Source organism: Macaca fascicularis, chromosome 1 (genome assembly GCF_037993035.2).
Source record: "Macaca fascicularis isolate 582-1 chromosome 1, T2T-MFA8v1.1".
Lineage (NCBI taxonomy): Eukaryota > Metazoa > Chordata > Mammalia > Primates > Cercopithecidae > Macaca > Macaca fascicularis.
In genome coordinates this window covers 72,956,854-72,973,400 of record NC_088375.1, presented here as the reverse complement: position 1 = coordinate 72,973,400, position 16,547 = coordinate 72,956,854, and the positions used below count along the sequence as shown (strand labels likewise).

The following is a 16,547-nucleotide window of genomic DNA, read 5'->3' as shown; positions in this document are numbered from 1 at the left end:
AGGAGGAAAGAAAAGAAGAACATAGTAATATTATAGGGGAAGAAAGAAAAATAAAAATATGCTATTCATATAAAACTGATTACAATCATTAGAACTGGCAGTGTCTCCAGATGAGAAAGAACCAGGGCAAGACTTCTGGCACCATGAAAAAAGTCTGAATATAGTGACACCATCAAAGGATCACAATAGCTAGCTAGTAATGACCCCTAACCAAAATGGAAACTCAGAAATGACAGATAAAGAATTCAAAGCATGGATTGCAAGGAAGCTTAACAAAAGCCAGTACGCAGTTGAAAATCAACACAAAGAAACTTCTAAAGAAATCCAGGAAGTGTAAGAGATAAACATTTTAAAATAAGTCAATCAGAGCTTCTGAAATTGAAAAACTCACTTAAGGAATTTCAAAATAAAATTGAAAGCTCTATCAACAGACTGGACCAATGAGAAGAAAGAATTTCAGAGCTTGAACTCTAATCTTTTGAACTAACGCAGTCAGACAAAAATAAAGAAAAAAAATTTTAAGAAGTAAAGAAAGTCCTTCAGAAATACAATATTATGTAAAGTGGCAAAATCTACAAATTATTGGCATTCCCAAGAGTGACAGAGATAAGGAAAACAACCTGGAAAACATATTTGAAGGAACAATTCAATAATATTTCCCTAATCTTTCTAGAGAGGTAGATACTCAGATATAAGAAATCCAGAGAACACCTGTGAGATACTATACAAAACAAACATCATCACCAGGGCATATAGTCACCAGACTGCCTGAGGTCAATGCTAAAGAAAAGATCTTAAAGGCAGCTACAAACAAAAGTCAAATCATATATAAAGAGAACACCATCAGACTAATAGTGGATTTCTCAGCACAAACCTGATAAGCCAGGAGATATTGGGGGCTTATTTTCAGTATTTTTAAAGAAATGAAATTTCAATCAATAATTTTATGTTCCACCAACCTACTCTTCAGAAGCAAAGAAGAAATAAAATATTTTTCCAGCTAAGCAAGCATTAAGGGAATTTGTTACCACTACATTAACCTTACAGGAGATACTTAAGGGAGTTCTAAACATGGAAAAAATAAATGATACCTGCTAACACAAAAACACACTTAAGTATATAGCACACAGAGCCTATAAAGCAACCACAAAGTAGAAACTACATAGCAACCAACTAACAACTTCACAATTGGATCAAAACCTAACATATCAATATTAACCTTGAATGTATATGGTCTAAATGCCCTCACTTAAAAGGCACAGACAAGTTGGAAACATAAATCAAGACCTATCCATCTACTGACTTCAAGAGACCCATCTCACAAATAAAGACATCCTTAGGTTCAAAGAAAGGGTTGAAGAAAGATCTATCACACAAACAGAACATGAAAAAGAGTAGAGGTCACTATTTTATATCAGATAAAACAGACTTTAAGCCAACAACAGTAAAACAATAAAAAAGGACATATTACATATGTCCACAAAAGTATTACATAATGATAAGTGGTTCGATTCAACAAGAAGACTTAACTATCCTAAATATTTATGCACCCAACATTAAACCACCCAGATTCATAAAACAGGTACTTCCAGACCTATGAAAAGACTCAGCTAGCCATATAAGAAGAGTAAGGGACCTTAACACTGCACTGACAGCATTATCATCAAGGCAGAAAACTAAGAAATTCTGGACTTAAATTCAACACTTGACCAAGTGGACCTAACGAACATCTACAGAATACTCCATCCATCAACCACAGAATATACATTTTTCTCATCTGCACACGCAACATATTTCAAGATCAACCATATGCTTAGCTATAAAGAAAATCTCAATAAATTTAAAAAAATTAAAAGCATACCAACCACACTCTCAGACTACAGTGGAATAACAGTCAATACCAAGAAACTTTCTCAAAACCACACAATTATACAGAAATTAAACAACTTGCTCCTGAATGAATGTTGAGTAAACAAGAAAATTAAACTAGAAATTTAAAAAATTCTTTGAGATAAATGAAAACAGAAACACCAATATAACAAAATCTCTGTGATACAGCAAAAGCAGTGTTAAGAGGCAAGTTTATATTGCCTAATGCCTACCTCAAAAAGTTAGAAAGATCTCAAATTAAAGATCTAACATCACACCTAAAGAAACTAGACAAACAAGAAGAAGCTAACTCCAAAGCTAGCAGAAGTGACTAAAATTAGAACAGAAAAAATAAAATAATAAAATCGAGCAAAACTGAAAGAAATTGAGACTCAAAAATCCATGCAAATAATAAACAAAATCAAAAGTTGGTTATTTGAAAGGATAAGCAAGATCAATAGACAGCTAGCTAGATTAACAAAGTAAAAAAAGAGAGAAGATCCAAATAAGCACAATCAGAAATGGCAAAGGTGACATTACAACTGGTCCCACAGAAGTACAAAAGATTCTCAGAGACTATCAGGAACATTTCTATGCAAGCAAATTAAAAAATATAGAGGAAATAAATAAATTCCTCTAAACACACAATCTCCCAAGATTGAATCAGGAAGAAATTAAAACCCTGAACAGACCAATATTGACTTCCAAAATGGAATCGGTAATAAAAAAAATCTACCAACCAAAGGAATCCCTGGACTAGGTTAATTCACATTCAGATTCTACCAGATGTACAAAGAAGGGCTGGTACAAATCCTACTAAAACTATTTCCAAAAAATTGAAGAGGAGGGACTCCTCCCTAACTCATTCTATGAAGTGAGCATCGCTTTGATAACAAAATATGGCAAAAGACACAATAACAAGAAAAACCATAGACCATTATCCTTGATGAATGTAGATGCAAAAATCTTCAACAAACGGAGTCCAACAGCACATCAAATAGTTCACCATGATCAGGTAGACTTCATTTTAGAATGCAAGGTTGGCTCACCATACACAAATCAATAAATGTGATTCACCATATAAAAAGAATTAAAAGCAAGAACCATATGATCATCTCAATAGATGTGGAAAAAGCTTTTAATAAAATATAACATCCCTTCCTGATAAAAATCCCCAAGAAATTAGGCATTGAACAAACATATGTCAAAATAATAAGAGCCATCTATGGAAAACCCACAGTCAACAGCATACTGAATGGACAAAAGCTGGAAGCATTCCCCTTGAAAAGAGAAAGAAGGTAAGGATGCCCACTCTCACCACTCCTATTCAACATACACTGGGAGTCCATGCCAGAGCAATCAGGCAAACAAACAAACAAACAAACAAAAACCAAAAAAACCTCCCAAATAGGAAAAGGAGAAGTCAAACTATCTTTCTTCACTAACAATATGACTCGATACTTAGAAAACCTTAAAAATTTTGCCTAAAGGTTCCTGTAATAAACGAATTCAGTAACATCTGAGGATACAAAATCAATGTACAAAAATCAGTAGCATTTTTATACACCAGTAACATTCAATATCAGAGTCAAATTAAGGACACAATTACATTTATAATAGCCACACACACACACACACAACAAAAAACAGGAATACATCTAACCAAGGATGTGAAAGATCTCTACAAGAACCACATAACACTGCTTAAAGAAATCATAGGTAACACAAAAAATAGAGAAATATTCCATGTTCATGGATTGAAAGAATCAATATTCTTAAAAGGACATACTGTCCAAAGCAATCTATAGACTCAATGCTATTTCTATTAAGCTACCAATATCCTTTTTCACAGAGCTATAAAAAGCCCTTCTAAAATTCATATAGAACCAAAAAGGAGCCTGAACGGTCAAAGTAATCCTAAGCAAAAAAAAAAAAAAAAAAAAAAAAAAGCTGGAGGCATCACATTACTCAACTTCAAACAATACTACAAGGGTACAGTAACCAAAACAGCATGGAACTGCTACAAAAACAAATATATAGGCCAGTGGAGCAGAATAGAGAACCTAGAAATAAAACTGCACACCTACAGTCATGTAATGTTTGACAAAGTCAATAAAAATTAGCAGTGAAGAAAGGATTCCCTATTCAATAAATGGTGCTGGGATAGCAGGCTAGCATATAAAGAAGGATGAAACTGGACCCCTAACTTTCACCATATAAAAAATTAACTCAAGATGGATTAAATATTTAAATGTAAGACCTCAAACTATGAGAATCTTAGAATAAAATCTAGGAAACACTACTCTGGACATCAGCCTTAGGAAAGAATTTGTGACTATGTCCTCAAAAGCAATTTCAACTAAAACAAAAATTGACAAATAGGACCTAATTAAACTAAAGTGTTTCTGCACAGCAAAAGAAACTATCAACAGAGTAAACAGACAACCTATAGAATTGGAGAAAATAATGATAACCTATGCATCTGATAAAGGTCTAACATCCAGAATCTTAAAGGAATTTAAACAAATAAACAAGCAAAAAACAATACGATTAAAAAGTGGGCAAAGCACTAAAAAGTGGGCAAAGGACATGAACAGACACTTCTCAAAAGAAGACATTCATGTGGCCAAGAAACATATGAAAAAAAACTCAATGTCAATGATCATTAGAGAAATGCAAATCAAAACCAGAATGAGATACCATCTCACACCAATCAGAATGGCTATTATTAAAATTATAAGAAACAACAGATGCTGGTGAGGCTGTGGAGAAATAAAAAGGCTTTTACACTGTTGGTGGAAATGTAAGTTAGTTCAACCATTGTAGAATACAGTGTGATGATTCTTCAAAGACCTAGAACCAGAAATACCACTGGACCCAGCAATCCCGTTACTGGGTATATACACAAAGGAATACAAATCATTCTATTATAAAGATACATGCACACGTACATTCATTGCGGCACTATTCACAATAGCAAAGACATGAAATCAACCCAAATGCCCACTGATGATAGACTAGATAAAGAAAACCTGGTACATATGTACCATGGAATACTATGAAGCCATAAAAATGGGATGATGTCTTTTACAGGGACATGGATGGAACTGGAAGCCATTATCCTCAGCAAACTAACACAAGAACAGAAAACCAAACACCACATACTCTCACTTATAAGTAGGAGCTGATCGATGAGAACGCATGGGCACATTGGGAGAACAACACACACTGGGGTCTGTCAGGGGAGCAGGGGTAGGAAAGCAACAGGAAGAAGAGCTAATAGATGCTGGGCTTAAGAATAGCTAATAGATTCTGAGCAGCAAATCACCATGGCACACATTTACCTACATAACAAACCTTCACATCCTGCACATATACCCTTGAACTTAAAATAAAAGTTTAAAAAAAAAAAAAGTGGGCAAAGGACATGAACAGACACTTCCCAAAAGAAGACATACAAGTTGCTAACAAACATACAAAAAAAAAAATGCCCCACATCACTAATAATCAGAGAATTGAAAATCAAAACCACAATAAGATCTCATCACATACCAGTCAGAATAACTATTATTAAAAAGTAAAAAAATAATAATGCTGGTAAGGTTGTGGAGAAAAGGAAATGCTTACACACTGACAGTGGGAATGAAAATAGTTCAGCCTCTGTGGAAATCAGTTTGGAGACTTCTCAAAGAATTTAAAACAGTACCACCATTCAGCACAGCAATCCCATTACTGGCTATATATGCAAAGGAAAAGAAATCTTTCTAACAAAAAGTCACATACACACATATGTTTATCACAGCACTATTCACGACAGTCAGGCATGGAATCAATCCAAGTGTCCATCAATGGTGGATTAGGTAAAGAAAATGTGGTATATACACACCATGGAATACTTCACAGTCATAAAGGAGAATAAAACCATGTCCTTTGCAGTGACATGGATGCAGCTGGAGACCATTATCCTAAGTGAATTAATGCAAGAACAGAAAACCAAATACCCTATGTTCTCACTTATAAGTGGGAGCTAAACAATGGCATGGACATAAAGATGGCAATAACAGACACTGGGGACCACTAAAGTGGGAAGGGAGGGAAGGGGGCAAGGGCTGAAAAACTAACTATTGGGTACTAAGCTCAGTACCTGGGTGATGGGATCAATCTTACCCCAAACCTCAACATCACACAATATACCCAGGTAACAAGCATGCACATGTACCACTATATCTAAAATAAAAGTTGAAATTATTTGAGAAAAAAGTCAAAATATGTGCTAAACAAAACAAAAAAGAAATCGGAGGCAGATATTTGGTATCAAAAATTAGAGTGGAAATATAAAATTCTGAACAACCAGTGATTATATTCCCTTCATTAAATAAAAAATAAATACTTAACTCCACCTTTCTGTATACCCCCAGTGTCAAAGAGTCACTATTTGTCTTTGCCACTGAACTCCAAGATATGTTGAAGTCCTAAGCCCCAGTACCTCAGAATGTAATCTTATTTGAAAATAAGATTCTTAGGCCGGGCGTAGTGGCTTGTGCCTGTAATCCCAGCACTTTCAGAGGCCAAGGCACCTAAGGTCAGGAGTTCAAGATCAGCCTGATCAACATGGTGAAACCCTGTCTCTCCTAAAAATACATAAATTAGCTGGGCCTGGTGGCACATGCCTGTAATCCCAGCTACTCAGGAGGCTGAGACAGGAGAATCACTCGAACCCACGAGACAGAGGTTGCAGTGAGCCAAGATCATGCCAGTGCACTCCAGCCTGGGTAACAGAGCAAGACTCTGTCTCAAAAATAAATAAATAAATAAATAAATAAATAAATAAATAAATAATAGAAGGCTCTTGTAAATGTAATTAGGTAAGATGTGGTTATGTTATACTTGGGTAGGGTGGGCCTATAATATAATTTGACTGGTATGTTTATAAGCAGAAGGGAATTTGGCTGCAGAGACAGAGAGACACAAGAAGAAAAACATGTGTCGAAGGAGGTAGAGATGGGAGTGATACAGCTGCAAGCCAAGAATGGTCAAGGACTGATGGCCTCTACCAGAAATCAGGAAGAGGCTAAGAAAAATTCTACTGAGTCTCAGAGGGATCATGGCCCTGCTGGCACCTTGATTTTCAACTTTTGTGAGACAAGGAATTTGCTTTGTTTAAAGCCACCCACTTCATGGTACTTGGGTATGGCAGCCCTAGAAAACTCTTCCAGCCCTTGTGTTTTGTTACAAACCTAAGTGAAAAATCTATCTAATAAACCCCTGTTAGAAGATTAACATGGGTGCCAGGAAAAGCTTACCTGCAACGTAGTCACCAAATCCAATAGTTGTTAGAGTGATAACCACAAAATAAATGGCGTCCAGGGCACTCCAGCCTTCTATGTGTTTGAATATGATCGCAGGCAGAGCCACAAAGAGTACACAGCCAAACAGTATAAATATGATTGTTGAGATGATGCGAATCTTGGTCTGACTAACATTCCACTTCTAGGGATGAGACAGAAAGGGGTATGTGTGTGTGTGTGTATATATATATATATATATATGCACACACATATGTGTATGGGGAGAGAGAGAGAGAAACAAAGAGAGACAGAGAGAAATTATTTGCATACCCGCAAAGTTAACCTATACACTATTATGAGCAAATTAGCAAGTAAGCATGTTATTTTATTTTCTTTTATACTTCTTTAAATATGAAAATTAGGAATCATCAATAAATCAATCAATGCTAATAATGATGCTACTTTATCCTCACATAGCTTTACAACAGGTAAAATTCTTTTGAAAAGGCAAATTACATTTGCCCTGAGAATGCAATTTTAGATTTCCATCATTATTTGTTTACCTAAAATACTTTAGAAATATTTCTATTCTATAGTCATACATAAAACTGATTGCACGCCAAATACAATCCAGAACCATATAAAAATGGAGACACTGAAACAAGAATTAAGTATTTATAATTGTTCATTGATAAACATTAATTTCATAAAGTTTTTTTTTTCTGTCACTTCCATCACTTTTTCCTATCATTAATTTAATTGATTATAGCATAATACTAACAGCTTAACCTCCACAGTTAGATTCCAACATGAACCAGGTGAATTGTTTCTCTGTTCTATGGTACTAAATTGTATAACTAACAAAGCTATATGATCAGCAAGTAAGGATAAGTCTTCAATATCCCTAGGCCATAGCTGTCATCAGAATACCCATTTTTTAAATCTCCTTCTCCAAAAAAAAAAAAAAAAAAAAAACTCAATAGTGTAATGTATTAAATGAGGTTGGTATATATAACAATTTATGTCCAGCTTTCTATTTGAGGTTAGTTACCATACATTTTAAGTCTGACTGAATCAGTCCTATTAACTGTAAAAAATATAGGTCACAAACTACACCATATGAAAATCACAGAATGTTAGAACTTGAGAATTTTTAAAGACCTATGAAATCACAGAATGGAAAGGGTACATAGACATTCCTCTAGTCAACCATCCTCATCTTACATGTGAGAGTTAAATGAGTTCATGTTTATAAAGATTATAGAATAACGCTTGGTACCAAACACTGAACTATGATCACTGGAATGTCATCATCATAAGGGCATGGAATTTGTTTGTTTATGCACTGGTGTATATGCAACATAAAAAAATATTACCCAGCATCTATGAGGGACTCAACAATTTGTTGAATGAATGAATGAAGAATTCAACATTACCATGTTTATGTCGCCAATCTGCCCTCTTGATTAATATAAACAGAGAATTATTTTAAATAAAAGTATAATACAAAAAAGAATAAAACTCCAATTTTGGAATAACTATGTGTTATTCTACTTCAACACAATGTTGAACAAAATTTTTGAGATCTAACTTTGATCTTAAATCTGAAACATGACTAGTGCTAAAACTGGAGCTGTAATCCAAATTGAGAAAACAATACTCCATATTTTATTTCATCAGTAGAGTTAAATATAAATATTTTGTTGAACTTTGTGTGAAAGTATAAACATTACTAAACAATGAACAAAATTTATTTGCAATAGTGGTGCTAGAAGTACCAAATCCTTTATAATCCCACCCTCTAACAGGAACAGTTACTTTTTCCATAATTTTCTTCCAAGAACTCAAGCTTATAATCCTAAGAGTAGTAGTATTTTTCACTTAAAATTCTAACAAAAGCATTTTCATTTTTTTGTTGACTATAATACAACTTGAAGATCTCCATGTATACTACACCTTTGGTTCTACCAAATTACATTGTGTAGATACATTTCTATCAATGGCATTACTGAATTAAGTTATATGATCACCTTTATTATGTTTACTATTTAGACTACATCTTTCCCAAAGGGGCTTTATAAGGGTATCAAAACAAATTTTAAAATAATAAAGTACTGTCAGTCTTTTACTACTTATGTTAAAGTTAAATTTATATTGCCACCAACCCTCAGAATGATGCCTCCATATACCATTATTCAAGTTATACAGATAAGAAAATGTAGATTTGATGGGATAATAACTAGTTTAAGAGAATACAGCTAGGAGACACTACATATGAAATTTAAATCTGGCTGGACACGGTGGCTCAAGCCTGTAATCCCAGCACTTTGGGAGACCAAGACGGGCAGATCATTTGAGGTCAGGAGTTCAAGACCAGCCTGGCAAACATAGTGAAACCCCACCTCTACCAAAAAACACAAAATTAGCCAGGCATCGTGACGGGTGCCTATAATTCCAGCTACTCAGGAGAATTGTTGAACCTGGGAGGTGGAGGCTGCAGTGAGCCAAGATTGCACCATTGCACCATTGAACTGCAGCCTGGGTGACAGAGCAAGACTCTGTCTCAAAAAAAAAAAAAAAAAAGTAAAAGAAATTTGAATCTAAGACTTTTGAATTTCTACTTTTTTCTGTTTATACCTTTGAGTTTTTCTCATGCATTACTTTATTCATTCAGATTAAGTATAAACATAATTAAAATACAGTGAGTTACATGCCAATAGAGATACATATAAATTGTTATGGAAACCCTAATAATTGAATCACTAATTGTATCTGAGGTGACAGAAAAGATGTATTTTTTTTAAAAATCAAACAATAAATATATGTAGTTAAATATCTATCATACTCACAATAAACGTATCTTCCACTTTGGCAATTCCTTTTCCAAATATGGTGCCTAGTTGATCTCCAACTCCAGCCAAGAGAAAACCAAAGAGGGGAATTCCCAGTAAGGCATAGATGATACAGAATATTTTGCCGCCTTCTGTACGTGGTGAGATGTTTCCAAATCCTTTAAAAAAATTACATTGTTTATAAATGAATATAGTTGTTTAAAACATATGAACTCAAGATTGATTCAGAAACTCCCAAATATTGCATGATACCAATAATTGATTTTGACTAGTTAAGAATCCGTTTGTATTACATACTATTTTAATATGTTCTAATATAAGATATTCCAAGCAAATATTTCAAAAATATACAAAGTATAGTTAATATTCCAACTAAACTTTGAGATGATGAAAACTGAGGTGATAACACATGCAATAATGTTTTCATTATTATTATTCACTATTTTTTCAAAATAATATTTTCATTAAACTTATTTCTTTTTTCTTTCTTTTTTTACTTTAAGTTCTGGGATACAATTGCAGAATGTGTAGGTTTGTTACCTAGGTATACGTGTGTGCCATGATGGTTTGCTGCACCTCTCAACCCATCATCTAGGTTTTAAGCCCTGCATACTCTTCCTCCCCTTCCCACCACCCCTGACTCATCCCAGTGTGTGTTGTTCCCCTCCCTGTGTCCATGTGTTCTCACTGTTCAATTCCCACTTATGAGCGAGAACATGTGGTGTTTGGTTTTCTGTTCCTGTGTTAGTTTGCTGAGGAAGATGGCTTCCAGCTTCATCAATGTCCCTGCGAAGGACATGATCTCATTCCTTTTTATGGCTGCATAGTATTCCATGGTGTATATGTACCACATTTTCTTTATCCAGTCTATCATTGATGGGGATTTGGGTTGGTTCCATGACTTTGATATTGTAAATAGTGCTGCAGTAAACATATTTGTGCAAGTGTCTTTATAGTAGAATGATTTATAATCCTTTGGCTATATACCCAGTAATGGGACTGCTGGGTCAAATGGTATTTCTAGTTCTACATCCTTGAGGAATCACCACACTGTCTTCCACAATGGTTGAACTAATTTACATTTCCACCAGCAGTATAAAAATGTTCCTATTTCTCCACAACCTGTATTATTACTTTACTTTTTAATAATCGTCATTCTGACTAGCATGAGTTGGTATCTCATTGTGCTTCTGATTTGCATTTCTCTAACGATCAGTGATGTTGAGCTTTTTTCATATGTTTGTTGGCTGCATAAATGTCTTCTTTTGAGGAGTGTCTGTTCACATATTTTGCCCAGTTTTTGATGGTTTTTTTTTCTTGTAAATGTGTTTAAGTTCCTTGTAGATTCTGGATATCAGACTTTTGTCAGATGGGTAGATTGCAAAAATTTTCTTCCATTCTGTAGGTTGCCTGTTCACTCTGCTGATAGTTTCTTTTCCTGTGAAGAAGCTCTTTGGCTTGATTAGACCCCATTTGTCAGTGTTGGCTTTGGTTGCAACTGCTTTTGGCACATTAAACTTACTTCTATCTCTTTATTGCTGATAATCCTGTTGACTGTAAAGCTTTTGTTATCATTCAGAACACACTGAGAAGACTATATTGCCTCAATTCAAGAGTCTTCAGATATGCTTAAGTTATTTAAAGATGAAAGTTTAGTAGCAACTTTAAAATATTTTAATTAAAGTATTTACCAAAAAGTAATATCCAAAAATGTAAAATTATTAAACTTCTTTAAAGTTTTAAAGATCGTGAAGCCTTTCCAGTTTTGTGCAAGGATATCTACTTGTTACTATTCAAGTAGCTCAACTTCATTCACTTTTAAGAGCAGAAGAACCATCTACACATATATGCTTGGGTTAAAGAATGTACTTCTAGAAGTACATAGAGTACCTCTTTTCATCAGCAAACCTCTTACTGTCCTTCATATTAAATTAATTTGGAACTTTGATTTTAGTTATCTCTTACTCAAAAACGTGAGCAGATATTTTGGGATTTTTGTTGTTGTTGTTACTTTCCAGTTTAATGACTATTGTAGTCAAAGATTATGGGCTATGTGATTTTTACTTGTTGGAATCCATTGAGATTTTCCTTGTGGCTTTATTATGGTCAATTTTTGTATTTATTTAATTGTTATTTGAAAAGAATATGAATGTTGTATTTGTTTGATACAGAAAGAACATGGAGTGAGGGTGAGCTAATGTTTAGTCATTTTAACCCATATATTTTTCCCTATGATATTTCCATCCTTCTCTTCCTCCTACTCAGTCAATTCTGTGTTCGTGCTAGTCAACTCATCTACTGAGGGATTTGTTTTTGATGTATCTAATGTTCAAGAACTTTGACTTTTTTTTCCATTAGCCTTTTCTTATGCCATGAAAATAATAATTATATTAATTTCTTTTTCAGTGTTGAACCATGTAGTAACTCAATTATTTGAGGGAAATCCTACACTTTCTTTACTTAGGACAATTTCTATGAGTAGTTAATTCCTGGTCATATCCTCATACTTGTAAACACAATACAATACTAGATTGGTTAGTATTTGTAGTCGAAATTTATTTTCTAGCCTCAGTGAGATTCATGATTGTTCTGGTGGTATATGGAAGATTCTGGTTCAAGGAGCCCTGGCTGAAGTAGTGCTGGTGAAGGAGGGGAGACTGGAGTCTGGACTTTCATGTAGGAGTGCATTGTACAGGATTTCTGGGGACAGGTTCTCCTAATTCTCAGAGCAGCCACCAGTGTACAGCCATCTTACTGTTTCTCAGGCCTGCTGCCTGCTCTGGGAATATCTGTAACACAGCTCTGTTTGGAAAATACAGCTTGATTCTGGAGGCAAAGACTGGAGGCAGCTACCAAAAAGTTAGGATTAGTAGTTCCACAGAACTTGAAGTAATTTATAGGCTGACTGCCCTTGGACCCATTTCTGCTTTTAATTTTGGTGACTTTATGAAGTTCTCTTGGAAATTTTCATTTTTTGAATCCTCTGTTTTGCTTCTATGGGAGATGTGGGCTCCTCAACTCAAGAAGAGTTCATGGTCCCTCCTCATCTATACGATTCATAACATGCCCAAAACCACTCCTGTTGTGTCAGTCACAATATTTTTCCTGCTCTTGAGCACACTATGGAAATTTTAAAAAAAAATTTTTCTACGCCTCTGTCATCTCAACTTTTTAGTGATGTGAGGTAAATGCATGTTTACATAAACAAGGAATTCAATCTCTGAATTTACCAGTCTTTTAAGAAGTTAGATATTGATTATCTAACAAAAATTCCACAGGTTTACAATAAGGTAATCACACATCATGTTAAAACCATTTTACATCAGAGCCTAAAATTAACTGATAGAAAGATATCAGTCAAGACAAAACCTAGCAAGAGTTTAGCAGTATGTGATAGACATTCCTGGAACCATCATTCCTTAGTTATGTGACCTTGGGAAAATTATTTCCTCATCTGTTAACAGGACATATTGTTATTACATACTTCATTGAGTTTTAGTGCTAAAATTAACTGATTGAAGGATATCAGTCAAGACAAAACCTAGTAACAGTTTAGCAGTATATTATAGCCATTCCTGGAACCATTATTTCTTAGTTATGTGACCTTGGGCAAATTATTTCCTCATCTGTTAAAAGGGCATATTGTTACTACACATTTCATTGAGTTTTAAGTACCAAATAAAGTACTATGTGAAAAGTGCTTACTCTATTATACTATATGTGCTCAATATATGTTAGGTATGATAATAATTCTTATAATCACTATCAATAATAATATTTGTAGAAGCAAAGGTTAGAGGATCAATGTATTTAGCCTCGTCAGTATGCAAACTATTTAATAGCCAGGTTAATGCAGTCATGACTATACATTGTTCTTCCACTATGTTGTGAATGTTTTGTCAAATTATGGATGCCATTCTTCATAAGGGACATTGGCAAAATAGCATGCTCTATATTAAGCAACTTTTCACATATGAAAGTTGAAGGAATTGGAGGTGTTTGTGCTGAAGAAAAGAAGGCTGAGAGTAGAAAGACACAGGCTAGCTGATTTCAACTATGTGAATGATTAAAACATGGACAAGGAAACAGACCTATTCTGATGCTTCAAGGCAAAGAACAAAAAGCAATTGGTGCAAGCTATGGAAAGCGAACTCATGCTAAAGTAACTGCAGCCAAAACAGAGTAAATGACTATAAGAGTCAGACAGAAGCAAGATAATCACTTGCAGTGTTTAATACTTTGGACTAATGGTTTTCTGGGATTCCTTATAATACAAAGTTGTTATGAATCAGTGGGCAAATGTACATGTATAATAAGAGTAAGGTTCTCTAATATCTGCTTTTGCCATGGATTGCAATTACTCATTCATACATTCAAAATTTTTTATTAAGCATCTACTATTTGCCAGGCACTTTGCTAAGCACTAGGGGTGCAGCTGTGAAGTAGACAGACCTGATCTCTCAAGTTGACAATCCAGTGAGGACACCTGCAAGAGACTGATACAAAAGTGTGATAAGTGTGTGCCACAGAAAGTACGGAATGTTCCTGATGCACAGGATGTAAGAGAATGAGACATGCTGCACACACTAAGTGACCCTGAAGCTGTGATCTGAATCTGAGTAGAAGTTACTCAGGTAGCGTAAATAATGAAATTTAGGCAGAAATAAATAAGTTCTTTGAAACCAATGAGAACAAAGACACAATATACCAGAATCTCTGGGACACAGCTAAAGCAGTGTATAGAGGGAAGTTTATAGCACTAAATGCCCACAGGAGAAAGTGGGAAAGATCTAAAATTGACACCCTAACATCATAATTAAAAGAACCAGAGAAGCAAACGCACACAAATTCAAAAGCAAGCAGAAGACGAGAAAAAACTAAGATCAGAGCAGAACTGAGGGAGATAGAGACAAGACAAACTCTTCAAAAAAATCAATGAATCCAGGAGGTGGTTGTTTGAAAAGATTAACAAAATAGATAGACCGCTAGCTAGACTAATAAAAAAGAAAAGAGAGAAGAATCAAATAGACACAAGAAGAAATGATAAAGAGGATACCATCACTGATCCCACAGAAATACAAACTACCATCAGAGAATACTATAAACACTTCTACACAAATACACTAGACGATCTAGAATAAACGGATAAATACCTGGACACATACAACCTCCCAAGACTAAACCAGGAAAAAATCGAATCCCTGAATAGACGAATAAGAAGTTCTGAAATTGAGGCAGTAATTAGTAGCCTACCAACCAAAAAAGCCCAGGACCAGACAGATTCATAGTTCAATTCTACCAGAGGTACAAACAGGAGCTGGTATCTTTCCCTCTGGAACTATTCTGAACAATAGAAAAACAGAGACTCTTCCCTAACTCATTTTATGAGGTCAGCATTATCCTCATACCAAAACCTGGCAGAGACACAACAACGACACAAAAAAAAATTCAGGCCAATATCTCCGATGAACATCGATGCAAAAATTCTCAGTAAAATACTGACAAACTGAATCCAGCAGCACATTAAAAAGCTTATCCACCATGATCAAGTCGGCTTCATCCCTGGGATGCAAGGCTGGTTCAACATATACAAATCAATAAAAGTAATGCATCACATAAACAGAAACAATGACAAAAACCACATGATTATTTCAATAGATGCAGAAAAGTCCTTCAATAAAATTCAACTCCCCTTCATGTTAAAAACTCTCACTAAGCTGGGTGCTGATATAACATATCTCAAAATAATAAGAACTATTTATGACAAACCCACAGCCAACATCATACTGAATGGGCAAAAGCTGGAATCACTCCCTTTGAAAACCAGCACAAGACAAGGATGCCCTCTCTCACCATTCCTATTCAACATAGTATTGGAAGTTCTGGCCAGGGCAATCAGGCAAGAGAAAGAAATAAAAGGTATTCAAATAGGAAGAGAGGAAGTCAAATTATCTCTGTTTGCAGCTCACGTGATTGTATATCTAGAAAACCCCATCGTCTCAGCCCCAAATCTCCTTAAGTTGATAAGTAACTTCAGCAAAGTCTCAGGATATAAAATCAATGTGCAAAAATCACAAGCATTCCTATACACCAATAATAGACAAACAGAGAGCCAAGTCGTGAGTGAACTCCCATTCACAATCGCTACAAAGAGACTAAAATATCTAGAAATACAACTTACAATGGGTGTGAAAGACCTCTTCAGGGAGAACTACAAACCACTGCTCAAGGAAATAAAAGAGGACACAAACAAATGGAAAAACATTCCATGCTCATGGATAGCAAGAATCAATATTGTGAAAATGGCCATACTGCCCAAAGTAATTTATAGATTCAATGCTATCCTCATCAAGCTACCAATGACTTTCTTCACTTCACATAATTAGAAAAAAAAGACTTTAAATTTCATATGAAACCAAAAAAGAGCCCGTATAGCCAAGACAATCCTAATCAAAAAGAACAAAGCTGGAGGTGTCACGCTACCTGACTTCAAATTATACTACAAGTGTATAGTAACCAAAAGAGCATGGTACTGGTA

The 16,547-nt window shown here is 34.9% G+C and overlaps 1 protein-coding gene across 3 annotated transcripts in view; it reads right to left on the bottom strand.

Moving 5' to 3' along the window:
- The window catches only part of KCNK2 (potassium two pore domain channel subfamily K member 2), a 235,503-nt gene that overhangs the window by 55,198 nt on the left and 163,758 nt on the right, over positions 1–16,547 (bottom strand). For all 3 annotated transcript variants that reach the window (XM_005540842.4, XM_005540841.5, XM_005540843.5), the window contains exons 4-5: positions 10,007–10,167; positions 7,173–7,359 (exon numbers count right to left, since the gene is read on the bottom strand). In XM_005540842.4, coding sequence (XP_005540899.1) covers positions 7,173–7,359; positions 10,007–10,167 — 348 coding nt within the window. The remainder of the gene's footprint in view (positions 1–7,172; positions 7,360–10,006; positions 10,168–16,547) is intronic.